Source organism: Hyla sarda, chromosome 2, assembly GCF_029499605.1.
Source record: "Hyla sarda isolate aHylSar1 chromosome 2, aHylSar1.hap1, whole genome shotgun sequence".
In the NCBI taxonomy this organism is placed as follows: domain Eukaryota; kingdom Metazoa; phylum Chordata; class Amphibia; order Anura; family Hylidae; genus Hyla; species Hyla sarda.
This window is the reverse complement of record NC_079190.1, coordinates 159,446,057-159,459,590: the sequence shown is the minus strand read 5'-3', so window position 1 is coordinate 159,459,590 and position 13,534 is coordinate 159,446,057. Positions and strand designations below refer to the sequence as shown.

The window sequence follows — 13,534 nt, the reverse complement described above, 5'->3', positions numbered from 1 at the left end:
CAAGTACTGTATTTTTCGCCCTATAGGATGCTCCGGCATATAAGACGCACACAATTTTAAATGATGAAAATCTAGAATACAATGTAAAGTATAGGTCGCCGTGACCTTCAACCAGCGGACCTCCAGATGCTGCAAAACTACAACTGGTGTCTCCGTCGCTCCGGAACATCTCTGCTGCCCGGTATCCTCGCTCTCCGTTGCCGCCATCACGTCACTACGCACGCCGCTCCTATTGGATAACGGGTGGGGTGCGCGACGACGTGATGACGACAAAGGAGAGAGCCGGCCATGCAGGGGATCCCGGCACGGAGCAGACACCGAGGAGGCAGGTAAGGTCCCTCCCGATGCAGCCGGGTTAGTGTCACTTTCGCTTCAGACGCGGCGGTCAGCTTTGATCACCGTGTCAGAAGGGTTAATAGAGGGCATCACCGCGATCGGTGATGTCCTGTATTAGCCGCGGGTCCCGGCGGTTGATGGGCGCAGGGACCGCCGCGATAGGTGTGTATTCGCCGTATAAGACGCACCAACTTCCCCCCCCCCCCCCCCCAGTTTTGGGGAAGAAAAAGTGCGTCTTACGGTATTATAGGCTGCCCCTGAGCTGGGGCACGGTGTCAAGATCGTAGCCTATAGTGCAACATCTAGCTCTAAACTTTGGTACGCAATTTCTAAAATTAGACTATAGACAGTCAAAAGATAAATTGAGGGAAATTTCAATGTATATCTCCAGGCTACCTAAAGAAGTACAATAATGATATACTCGCCACATGACTTATCTCAAATGACCAGTCCATATAGCACATAATGCCTGTTAGCTTGCAGGGCAACAACAAAATCTCAAGAAATTGTGGTCATCCAGCCTTTTAAATAAATTCAGTAAATAAATTCAGAAGCTTACTGAATAAAAACAATAATCTGACTCTCATATTGTGAAATAGAATAACTTGAAGAAAAAAAATACATAGAAAATAAGTTATTTTTGCACTTCTTACAATAACATATTGATACACAGATTATGAAGGTTACAATAAGAGGAGATCATCAATGGATCAATGAGAGAACAATGGTGAAGTCCATGATATTAGACCACCACTAATTTCCAAAAATGAAAGGTTTTACCCAAGTAATCCTCTCACATATATAGGGCATTATATTTTTTATTTTATCAGTTTTTCCTTTGAGGGCTGTGTAAAGTTTAATAATGGTGAAAACATTGATGTGATGGTGATATCCATTGATAACACTTACCATCATTTTCCGATGGTCCTGAAACTCCAATCCAAAGTAATCACCTTCGACTAGGTTAAGGTGGCTACAAACGGCATCTAGGAGAGCTTTTCCAGGAGCTCTTAGCTAAAATAATAAGGAAAGGTAACATTAGGTACATTGGCAGAATCAAAACAAGCAAATTCACATTGTGAATAAAAAATAAATAAAAAAAACTTATGTAAAAACAAAATTGCAAGAAAAAAACTACCCCCCCCCCCCTGAGCTCCTTTAAAGCAATAGGTAACTAATAGGTACTGTTGTGATTTCAGCAGAAGAGCAGAATTCGAGTTATAACAGGGTCTATCTGGTTCTGTTGTTTTGACAGGAAGAATGGCATTTCATACTGCACTAGTCTTTCTAAGGAATATCACTGAATCCAAGAGGTTTAGAACAAAGCCTTAAAGAATGATGACAACAGAGCCTAAAGTTGTTTTATATAAGTATGTATACAAAGTGACACTGAAGTAAATTTAAAACATAGCTTCTCATGTTTTTATTTTTCAGCTTAACGAAACTAAAGCCTTTACACGTGGCTTACTACCAGCCACCCAATAAAACAGTCATCATATGTGTTACACATGTCAAAATGTCGCCTTGTTGAGGCAAATCTCAGGATTCCAACTCTCAATGGGGAGTCAAGTTCCTTATAACCTCAGTCTTACATCTTGTTTTAAAACCCAGTAACCAACTGTCCTCAGTACCTGTGCTAATTTGAGCAACACAAAACCCGGACTTTCCAAGAAAATAATGAAAAGTCCCACTACAAACCTGCCTGTCATTCCATAAAAATTCAGTCCAAAAACAGTCTTTACATAAAAAAAATCCCTTAGCAGCTATGGTCGTCTGGGAATTTGAACTATCATGGATTTCCCATATTTTATCCAGCTAACCCTGGATGAGAAATTTGCTTCTTAAAAACCTGGTAGCAACATATGACAGGTGCCTTGGGGAGATATAGCAATCTTGACCACCTTTTACTTTCTCAAAATATATCAACACTCCTATCTCACCATTCCTGTCACTATCTATCTATCCACACATGCACACAATGTTTGCTTACTGGATACTGTTTGATGCCTAAAAGGAGTACTCCAGGATATAAAAATGTATCCCTTATCCAAAGGATGGGGGATAAGTGTCAGATGGCAGGGAGTCTGACTGTCCTGTACAGGGCTCCGGCTCTCCTACTGAATGAGGTATGTTGACCACCATACGAAGCAGCGGCTGAAATATCCCCTCTATGCAGCACTATGGGAGAGCTGGAGAGCTGCACTCGGGAACCTCTGGCTCTCCTATAGAGCTGCATGGAGGGGGCGTGTCAGCCGCTGCTTCGTCCAGTAGTCGACAAACTCCATTTAGAAGGAAAGCCGAGGCCCCGTACAGGAGATTGCGGGAGGTCCCACCAGTCGGACCCTCTGCAATCTGACATTTATCCCCTATGCTTAGGTTATTATAGCCCGAAATTCTCCTTTCGTAACTGATCCGCAGCGTATTTTGCACTGCGGATCCGCCGGTGAACTGACCCATTTTGTGCCTCCAGCTGCCCCAGCCCTGGCCTGCTCGCAGCGACAATCCGCCACAACAAGCAGCCACACAGGGGCCTGCGAGTCACCAAGTCCACTCAGACATCGCGGAGCAGCCGTGATGTATGTATGAGTACACTGCACTGTACACTGTGGCTTCACTGCAATGTCAGAGTGCAGGCCACCTGTGCTGCTCATAGGGAGGCGGTGGCAAAAGCTGGAGGCATAAAAGGGTTTGGGTCACCGGCGGATCCGCAGCGTAAAATATGCTGCGGATCCATTACGTGTGATGCTACCCTTGAAGGGGTTATCCAGGATTTGAAAACCAGAGCGAATTTAGTAAAAAAAAAACAGCACCACATCTGTCCTCAAGTTGTGTATGGTATTGCAGCTCAGTTTTATTGAAGTGAATGGAGCCAAGTTTTACATGGAGTAGTTTTTTTTGGGGGGTAGTTTTTTTGGAAGAAATTTGCTTGTTATTTTTTTATTCCTGGATAACCCCTTTCATTATAAAACATGTAAATGATAAATAGCCTTTGAATTAAAGAGAAAAAAAAGCTGACAGGTTCCAGTAACTAAATTTTTAAAGCTTTACCAAACAATGCATGACAACCGATGGCCATTTCCTAGATGATAACTTATCAGGTGACCGAGAAACTTCAAAGCAGTTGCATTTTCCTGTGGTTGGCTGATAAAAGCATTATATAAAGGGAACATAAAGGGACTTACTGCACAGATATTCATACCATTTCAGCTGATCTCCAGCCGAGATTTGTTCTCAGTAAAAGGTACATTTTCACAATACAGTCTGTTTTTGTGATTGTCCTTTCTAGGGTTCAATTAAAACCCCAAACTCATTTCCATAGAGAATTGAGATGATCTGCAAGTATTGCCATAATGTTTTACAGTATAAATTCTGAATGATGTGCATTTCCACCTATCAGTACTTTCTGGTTTTGTTTCTTATAGTTATTTTTGGTAGAATATTTGAGTTGGAGGAAAAGAGGAAAAATAGTTCCCAAGCAACTTCCACACTCCTACTTAACATGATTCCCAGATGAGATAACCCCTATATCATCATATGTGACCAGGTCACTGATTCATATCACAGAGCTTGCTTGCAACACAAAAGAGAGAACTTTCTGAGGAATGAGGAAATAAAAAGAAAATCAACTGACATTTAATACACATGAATAAGACATGCTACTGTTATTTGGTAAAATTATACAAATCATATTTACTTCAGGAGCCAACTATACTTTTTAGCAGTCTACCAAAAATCATCTTTTATAGGTATCAAAAGAAATAAAGTTACACTATTACATTGGCTATCAAACCCAGATGGTACACGTAAAGGGGTACTCCACTGCCCCAGCGTTTGCAAAATTTTGTTCCAAACGCTTCGAGCGGGTGGTGAGGGGTCGTGACATCACCCCCCTTATGACGTCACGCCACCTCAATGTAAGTCTATGGGAGGGGGCATGGCAGCTGCCCGTGAGGTCACGACCCCCGCACCCAGCGTTCTAAACCAACGCCGGGACCCCCGCGATCAGATGTCTTATACGCTATGCTTTGGATAGAGGATAAGATGTCTAGGGGCAGAGTATTCCTTTTAAGGGGTTATCCAAGAATAGAAAAAGTGCAAAATTCTTCCAAAAACAGCACCACATATGTCCTCAGGATGATGGATGACTTGGCTCTATTCACTTCATGCAGTATCTACACACCGCATACATTTTCATGACAGAAAATAACCTGCAGTGTCAATTTTAAAATCTGCAGCATGTCAATTTATGGTGCAGATTTTGTCGAGTTTTCCCAACTGAAATCAATAGAAAAGGAAAAACCTGGACAAAATTTACAGCTTATCTGCAGTATTTTTACTGCAAAGTCTGTGCCGATTTGGTGCAGCAAATAAGTCTAGTGTGCATTAGTAGTAGTGACTATTTCTGTGCTTATTTTAATATCCAGGAGACAATTTTCAGATGGAGTGGAGCAATTTGTTATAAAATGTCATCAGGCCTCATTAGAAGAAGATTGAGAAGCCATGCTGCACAGTATGTTTCTGTCCACTGTGTATAAGAAATAATAAATGGGTATTCTGGAGGAAAAAAATGTATTGTTTTGGAACCATCATGCAGAAAAACATATCCACTATCCAAAGGATAGGGGATAAGTGTCAGATCTTGGGGAGTCTGATTGCTTGGACCCCCCGCGATCTCCTGCATGGGACCCCAGATCTCCCCGGGAACGTATTTGTATGTATCTCTACGGGAGGCTGTATCTCCGGCTCTCCCCAAGAGATACATGGAGGGGGTGCAATGGCCGCTGCTTCAGGCGGGGACTGAAATGCTCTGTTCCTGTGGAGAGCTGGGGTCCCTTGCAGGAGATCACGGGGGGGTGGGGTGAGTCTAAAACTTATCCCCTATAAGTCTTTCTACATAATAGTTGTCCTTTAACTGGTCCTAGAAAATTATACAGATGCAAATTACTTACAAGCTGCTGTATGCTCCAAAAAATGTTGTGTAGTTCTTTCAAGTCTGACCACAGTGCTCTCTGCTGCCACATCTTTCTGTGTCAAGAACTGTCCAGAGCAGGAGAGGTTTGCTATGGGGGTTCTACTCTGGACAGTTTCTGACACAGACATAGGTGTCAGCAGAGAGCACTGTAATCAGACTGGAAAGTACTACACAACTTCCTCTGGAGCATACAGCAGCTGAGGAGTACTGGAAGGATAAAGATTTTTAAACAGAACATAATTTCTTCATCTGATTAATTTTCTGGCACCAGTTATTTGTAAACCTTTATTATATTCATCCCGAGTAGCCCTTTGAAATAACTTTTTTAATATCCTAACATTTTGTTCTGATGCTCCTTGATATAGGAATGCATGATGGTGGAGATCCATCAATGCTGGTGCTGCCCCTAGCAACCCAACCAGTCTTCTACTTTCTTTTTCTAAGCTGATTGATTGCTATGGACAACTACTCCAGCTTACTCTTGTAATCAGTCATAATACCGTAGTTTGCAATAGCATAAAAAGCGGAAATAATTCTAATGACAAGCCTGTAGTGCTGCGTGAAATCTTATGGCAGCCTGTGAAATAAACCCCATCTCTATCAGTCTCTCTGAACGCTCCACAGACATGGTGCGTCCTAAAATAAATTCTGCCAGTGTGATAAAGAAAGATTCATATGTCCTAAAGCAAAGATGTGAGGCATACAGCGTACAGCTTTATTGTCATTTTTGTTATGTCAACAGTTTTATTTTGAGCACAAGAAATCTTCATGTGCAGTTATACATTTCTCCAACGCTAAATGGCATTTTAGAAAAGCCAACCAAGCCATCGGGAAACTGACATTAAATCACTTACTGCTCATCTGGGATGGAAACACCCAACAATTTTAAGCTAAAATAAGTAGAATCTGGGAGAGAATGATTTCTATATGGTTGTGTACAAATTATAGGCTAACTAGTTTCGGGAGCTTGGTGAAAGGTTAAATAGCATGCCATGTAAGCACACAATGGCTATAATGGGTAGCAGGGTACCTTTGTTGATTCCAGTGACACAGATGTCCTCAGAAAATCCATTTAACTGTAATTCATTCACATTATAGTGCTCTTATGGGGCTTTATTACATATGTTCCTAAAAAGAAATGTATCCCTAAAATGGGCCAATTTTTAGAAAGCATTTGCCTGCTTAAAGGAGTAGTTCACTGGTGACCCAGTGGTGAACAACTTATCCCCTATCCGAAGGATAGGGGATAAGTTTGAAATCGCGGGGGGTCCGACAGCTGGGGCCCCCTGCGATCTCCTCTACGGAGCCCCGACAGCCCGCGGGAAGGGGGCGTGTCGACCTCCGCACGAAGCGGCGGCCGACACGCCCCCTCAATACAACTCTATGGCAGAGCGAAAGCGCTGCCTTCGGCAATCTCCGGCTCTGCCATAGAGATGTATTGAGGGGGCGTGTCAGCCGCCGCTTCGTGCGGGGGTCGACACCCGCTATCTGGCCGGAGAGCCTGGCCCCCGTACAGAGAGATTGCAGGGGGCCCCAGCGGTCGGACCCCCCGCGATCTCAAACTTATCCCCTATCCTTACGATAGGGGATAAGTTTTTCACCACTGGACTACCCCTTTAATATCCCCCATTGGGGCTGGGCGGTATGGCCAAATATGTGTATCGCGTAGGGCTGGGCGGTATGACCAAATATATGTATCATTGTATTTTTGTAACTTATGGCGGTTCCACGGTATATAATGGTATTTCCCCCCACCCCCCCAAATTAATTATTAGCCCAGCGCTGTGCTGTCCCCATCTGGGTACTACTCACGTCACCTGTAAGCGCTGCTCTCCTCGTCCTCCTGTTTGTTGCGGCCGCCGGCGCTGACATTCTATAGCTGTATCCCTATGTCCGGGCTGCAAAAGGTAAACAAAAATAAAACTTTAACGCATGTTCCTACGTTGGCCTGACGCTCTTCCTGGGGACGTGAACATCGGACAGCCGTCAGCCTTTCACTGGCCGCAGCGATGTTCCGCCTCGGCCGGTGATAGGCTGAGCCTACTGTCCTGTAGGAAGCCGGCTTCTTACATGACAGTGCGCTAAACCTATCACCGGCCGAGGCGGAACATCGCTGCGGCCAGTGAAAGGCTGACGGCTGTCCGATGTTCACGTCCCCAGGAAGAGCGTCAGGCCAACGTAGGAACATGCGTTAAAGTTTTATTTTTGTTTACCTTTTGCAGCCCGGACATAGGGATACAGTATAGAGCAGTGTTCTTCAACCTGCAGACCTCCCGATGTTGCAAAACTACAACTCCCAGCACAGCACAAATATATGCCCAATAAGGCTACCTCAAAAATATGTGCAGTACCAGAAAAAAAAACAAGGGGGGGGGGGGGTGAGATAGGTGTGCAATTTTGTTAAAACATTACATTTATTGGTTACAAATAAAACAAATCTGTAATCCCCACTACATAAACACAACACCAGGATGACCCCTTTGTGATTGACACTATCAGAACTGCCTCTTGTAAAATCAGTAGAATCCGCTCAGTGTGCAAGGACCTTAATGCAATTTTCTTTTTAATATTTGAAAAACAGTTACTGACCAGATTAATTTTCTGTAAAGAATTAAAAAAACACAAATATAAAAAATAAATAAATAACATTTTAAGGGGTACTCCGGTGGAAAACATATATTTTCTTTTAAATCAAATGGTCCCAAAAAGTTTAACATATTTGTAAATTATTTCTATTTAAAAATCTTCATCCTTTAAGTACTTATCAGCTGCTGTATGCTCCACAGGAAGTTCTTTTCTTTTCGAATTTCCTTTCTGTCTGACCACAGTGCTCTCTGCTGACACCTCTGCCCATGTCAGGAACTGTCCAAAATAACTTACTCTGGAGCATAAAGCAGCTGGTAAGTACTGGAAGGATTAAGATGTTTAAATAGAAGTAATTTACATATCTGTTTAACTTTCTGGCACCAGTTGATTTAAAAAAAAAAAAAAAAAAAAAAGTACCCCTTTAATTTTATTTCCTTAAAATGTATGAAATTTGCAATCATTTATATATGGCACCTTAGATTTAATAACAGATCTTTATTTGCAAGTGTAAACAGTACCCAAAGTTCAACTGTCTTGGTTCACCCATAAACATGCCAGGAATTTAATGATTTTGCATTTATTATCTAGTATGGTAGTAAGAGACATAGCAGTACTGTTTGGAGAACGTCACCCCCCAGATTTCATAGCCCTTTAATGAATGCGTCCAACATACAGGCTGAAAATCATTAAAACCTCACACTATGCCCCTTGTTTTTGCAGGAAAAAAAAAGATTAAAGGGGAAAAAAAAAAATGTTTAGCCAGGCTTCATATTAAATTTCACAATGGTACAGGCTGAAAAGCAAAGTATAATAGCACCATTCAGCCTTCTTATATTACGAACATGATGCAATATGTAGAGAAGGCAGGAAAACGGGTTTCCTTCATGGTGTACGCATGACCGCTGCACCAGAGGTTTCTATACAGATATCAGTCTAAAAAGAAAAAGACCGGCACTGCTGATAGTCCGAGAGTGTGCAGTATCACAACAGGTGAAAAACAAAGACTTTAAAGGGGTATTCCAGAATTTTTTTTATTTGACAATGCTACAGGGGCTGTAAAGTTAGTGTAGTTCATAATATAGTGTCTGTACCTGTGTGTGACGGTTTTCTCACAATTCTTATGTGATTTTCATCCCAATATTTATTTTTAACAACATACAAAATGACTGCTGTCTCGGATTTTTCCCAGCTTGCAATGCGGTCGAGACCTGACTCACTAGTCAGCTGATGACAGGGAGCCTGTCTGCTTCAATGGGTGGAGAGAGCAATCTGCAAGTAATGCAACAGCTGGAGGCATCTTGATTGAAAACCACAGGTCTGCAGCTCATTTATGTTTCAAAATAGTGGAGTGGCTGATGTGTGGGAAGGAGGAAAATGGTATCATGGGATTTGTAGGCAAAAAAGAAAACTGAAAACAGGAAATACAAGTTCAAAAAAAAGCTAGCCACAGTGTTATGGTAATCTCACAACATAGCTATTTAGCCCAAGACAAGTGCAGATCTTCCTAAGCATGTCCATTACTGTCTGCCAGGTACGTACTAAAATCACCTTATGCTTGATAACCCCTTTAAGTGGTGCTCAATCTTCAAGAAAACGGTAAACAATCTAAAATATGCAAGAATAGAATAAGACGGCACTCACCACGGTCGTAACTTCATGTCCTTTATTCAGGGATAGCGGAGAGCAGAGGTGCAGTGTCAGGCAGGTATCATGGCAAGGACGCCGGTCCCCGGCGTCCTTGCCATGATACCTGCCTGACACCGCACCTCTGCTCTCCGCTATTCCTGAATAAAGGACATGAAGTTACGACCGTGGTGAGTGCCGTCTTATTATTCTATCCTTGCATATTTCTATACAGATATGTTTTGGTCTTATCAGTCTGTTGGTTTTATTCAACTATTGCTTTAGTAATGAAACAGGATAACCATGAGAGAAGGAACTGGTTTGACTGGTTCTGAGGGTTTGATGGTTCACTGAACCCTATATGAACACTTGCCACAAAACTACACCTTCTGAGCAGACACACCACACTTGACACTTCAAAGCTACCTTTAGACGGGCCGAACAGTTTTAGTGTAAAGGCGGAAGCCTGTGTGGTACAAGAGCTCTTATTTACACATGGATGGAGCAGAAATTCTGCTGCAAGGGATTCAGATTGTCTCAGTGTTCCCTGAAGCAGTACACTACTGTCCTGCAACACTATGAGCGTGAGGATTCAAGCATGCTCCTCGTCACAAGGAAGTGCACTGTCATCAGCTGGAGGTTTGCATGGCAGTGTGAACAGACCATTGAGGGTAAACATGGCCAGTTCTAAGCACTTCTGTCTAGAACAGTAAAAGATCTATTGTTTGTAAATATTGATGCTTTTTAACAGTAACAAGGCCTTGCAGTATTTCACATGACCAGGAATGAATTGGACAGTTTAAAGTAAAAAGAACAAGTGATGCATCTAGATACGTAGTCTACAAACTGTGGCCCTCCAGATGTTACAAAACTACGGCTGTCCAGGCATGAAGGGAGTTGTATCTTTGCAACAACTGAAGGACCACAGAGACCATAGATCCAGATCATGAAACCCTGTTATACCATCGCTATTTTTAAAAAATAGATATATACTAAACACAAACGGTAGATAAGATAAAGATTAATAGAGCAAATAACCTTCAAAAGGTGCGTTCATGACTTTATATTAGCATGTACAGATTGCTATGCTATGAATTGTTTAAAGTGATGAGACTGGCAAAGTAGTGCAAAGAACATCCTCAGGTTTTATGTAGCTCCTGTATACAACTGTGAATACTAAGATACAAACAAAAAACAAATAGCAGCGAGGTGTGCCTAAGGAGAACTAAGCTATCCTTGTTTTAAATGCGTAAGCAGGAACCAAATAAACATTTATTCTACATGCTCATACTGGGTTGCAAAGTGCGAGGCTTCTGTAGATTAAAGGGGTATTCCAGGAATTTTTATTTATTTAACTATGCTACAGGGGCTGTATAGTCAGTGTAATTCATAATACAGTAACCCCCCGACCTACGATGGCCCCGACATATGATAAAAATCGACAAACGATGGCCTCTCAGAGGCCATCGCATGTCGATGTCCGCATCGACATACGATGCTTTTATATGTCGGGGCCATCGCATTAACTGCTATCCGACAGCGCAAAATGCTTAAGCTGCTGTCGGATAGCAGTGTAATGTGCCCCAGCAGGTTCACTTACCTATTCCCGATGCTCCGGGTCCACTTCGCGATCCTCCGGTGTCTTGCGCATCTTCTCCAGGGTCCGGGCCTTGCTTTCCGGCGTCGTTATTACGTCACTACGCACGCCGTGCCGGCGCAGCAGCGTAATAACGTCACCAGAAAGCAAGGACCGGACACTGCAGAAGATGCGGAAGAAGCCGGAGGATCGCGAAGAAGACACCGGAGCAGCGGGACAGCATCGGGAGCCCCTGGAACAGCATCGGGAGCGGTGAGGACCTGGTCCGGAGCAACGGGGACAGGTGAGTACAGCTTCCTATACTTTACATTGCACGGATCCCTCAACATACGATGGATTTGACAAACGATGGGTCGTTTGGAACGAATTACCATCGTATGTTGAGGGACCACTGTATATTGTCTGTACCTGTGTGTGACGGTTTTCTCACAATTCTTATGTGATTTTCACCCCAATATTTATTTTTACCAGCATACAGAATGACTGTTGTCTCAGATTTTTACCAGGTTGCAATGCGGCCGAGACCTGACTCACTAGTCAGCTGATGACAGGGAGCCTGTCTGCTTCAATGGGTGGATCAATCTGCAACTAATGCATTGAAAACCACAGGTCTTTGAATGGATGCAGCTCATTTATGTTTCAATGGGTGGGGTGGCTGATGTGTGGGAGGGAGAAAAATGAATTATGGGATTTGTAGTAAAAAAATAAGAAAAGTCAAACAGGAAATACCAGTTCACAAAAAGCTAGCCACAGTGTTAGGGTAATCTCAAAACATAGCCATTTAGCCCCAAGACAAGCGCAGGTCCTTCCTAAGCATGTCCATTACTGTCTGCCCGGTACATACTAAAATCACCTTATGGTGGATAACCCCTTTAATGTAAAACAATTTATTTTAAATCAACTGGTGCCAGAAAGTTAAACCGATTTGTAAATTACTTCTATTAAAAAAATCTTTATCCTTCCAGTACTTATCAGCTACTGTATACTACAGAGAAAGTTCTTTTCTTTTTCGTCCACAGTGCTCTCTGCTGACACCTCTGTCCATGTCAGGAACTGTTCAGAGCAGGACAGGTTTGCTATGGGCATTTGCATTTACTCTGGACAGTTTCTGAAATGGACAGAGGTGTCAACAGAGAGCACTGTGGACAGACAATAGAAATTCAAAAAGAAAAGAACTTCCTGTGGAGCAGCTGATAAGTACTGGAAGGGTTAAGATTTTTAATAGAAGTAATTTACAAAATCTGTATAACTTTCTGGCACCAATTAATTTCAAATAAAAGAGTATCCCTTTAATGCACTTTGTGCTCCACATTACCTGACACACCAGTGGGATAGGAAATACACCATATTAATATTTCTACAGTCGAGCAAGATATACATCTTTTACCAGCAAATTTTTCACAAGCTTTTAATTTAAAAGAAGCAGAAAAGGGGTTATGAAGTTAAAGGGGTACTCTGCCCCTAAACATATTATCCCCTATCCAAAGGATAAGGGATAAGATGTCTGACTGCTGGGGTCCTGCCGCTAGGGACCCCACGATCTCAGCTGTGGCAGCCAGGACATCTGATGACTGGTGATGCAGGAAGGAGGCTAGTGATGTCAAGGCCACGCCCCCTGAATGCAAGTCTATGGATTGAGGGGGCGTGGCCATGACATCACGAGCCTCCGGCGCTGCACCCGATGCTATAAATGAATGCCAGTGCAACAGGGAGATTGCAGGGGTCCCGCCGCTGGGGTATAAGGGATAAGATGTCTAAGTACCCCTTTAATTTTATTTTTTCCGAGGAATGTGCTCTCGAATCACCCAAAGTGCAAGAAAAAGTGCAAACGTGTTACACACAAAAAAAAAAACGCGCACAAAGAATGTGGTCTATCGCAAGATAGGAGAGAGCCCCCCCCCCAATAAACCTTACTCTTCGCCTCCAGACCAAAAGGTACCTGCGAGGTTCCAGGTTCGATGTCCCTTTTTGTCGAAGCTACTAAGGGACCACAAATGCTCCCAGCATCCCCCAGAGCCGATAACGGTCGGTACCCTCCCCATGCAGGAGCACCTGGGGTTTTTGCAGGGAGGTGCGGAACCTAATGGCCACACACACCTCCCCTAGACCGCCAGGAGGGACAGCCAGAAGGGCTACCGCATTCTAACAATCCTGTGAACACATACAACACGTAAAAAATGACACAGCGACAAAAAAGAAAGAAATAAGTGAATGTGTGCAGATATACTGCCCGGACACCCGGCTGGATCTATAAAAATGTCTCTGATCCTATCCAGAAGGCCAGGAATCAAGAGGTGAGTGCCACAAGGTGAAGTGTTTGTGGTGCACGTGCTTACACTCAGTGAGCCAATACTCCCAGTGAGTTTCGGCACCTCGGGGTCACCACTCCCGAGGCACTAAAGTACCTCGGCTCTAGACCC

General features: G+C 43.2%; 1 protein-coding gene across 5 annotated transcripts in view; it reads right to left on the bottom strand.

Annotated features, from left to right (window-relative positions):
* FARP1 (FERM, ARH/RhoGEF and pleckstrin domain protein 1) overlaps positions 1-13,534 on the bottom strand; it is a 217,819-nt gene that overhangs the window by 94,582 nt on the left and 109,703 nt on the right. For all 5 annotated transcript variants that reach the window (XM_056555628.1, XM_056555629.1, XM_056555627.1 and 2 more), the window contains exon 3: positions 1,246-1,350. In XM_056555628.1, coding sequence (XP_056411603.1) covers positions 1,246-1,350 — 105 coding nt within the window. The remainder of the gene's footprint in view (positions 1-1,245; positions 1,351-13,534) is intronic.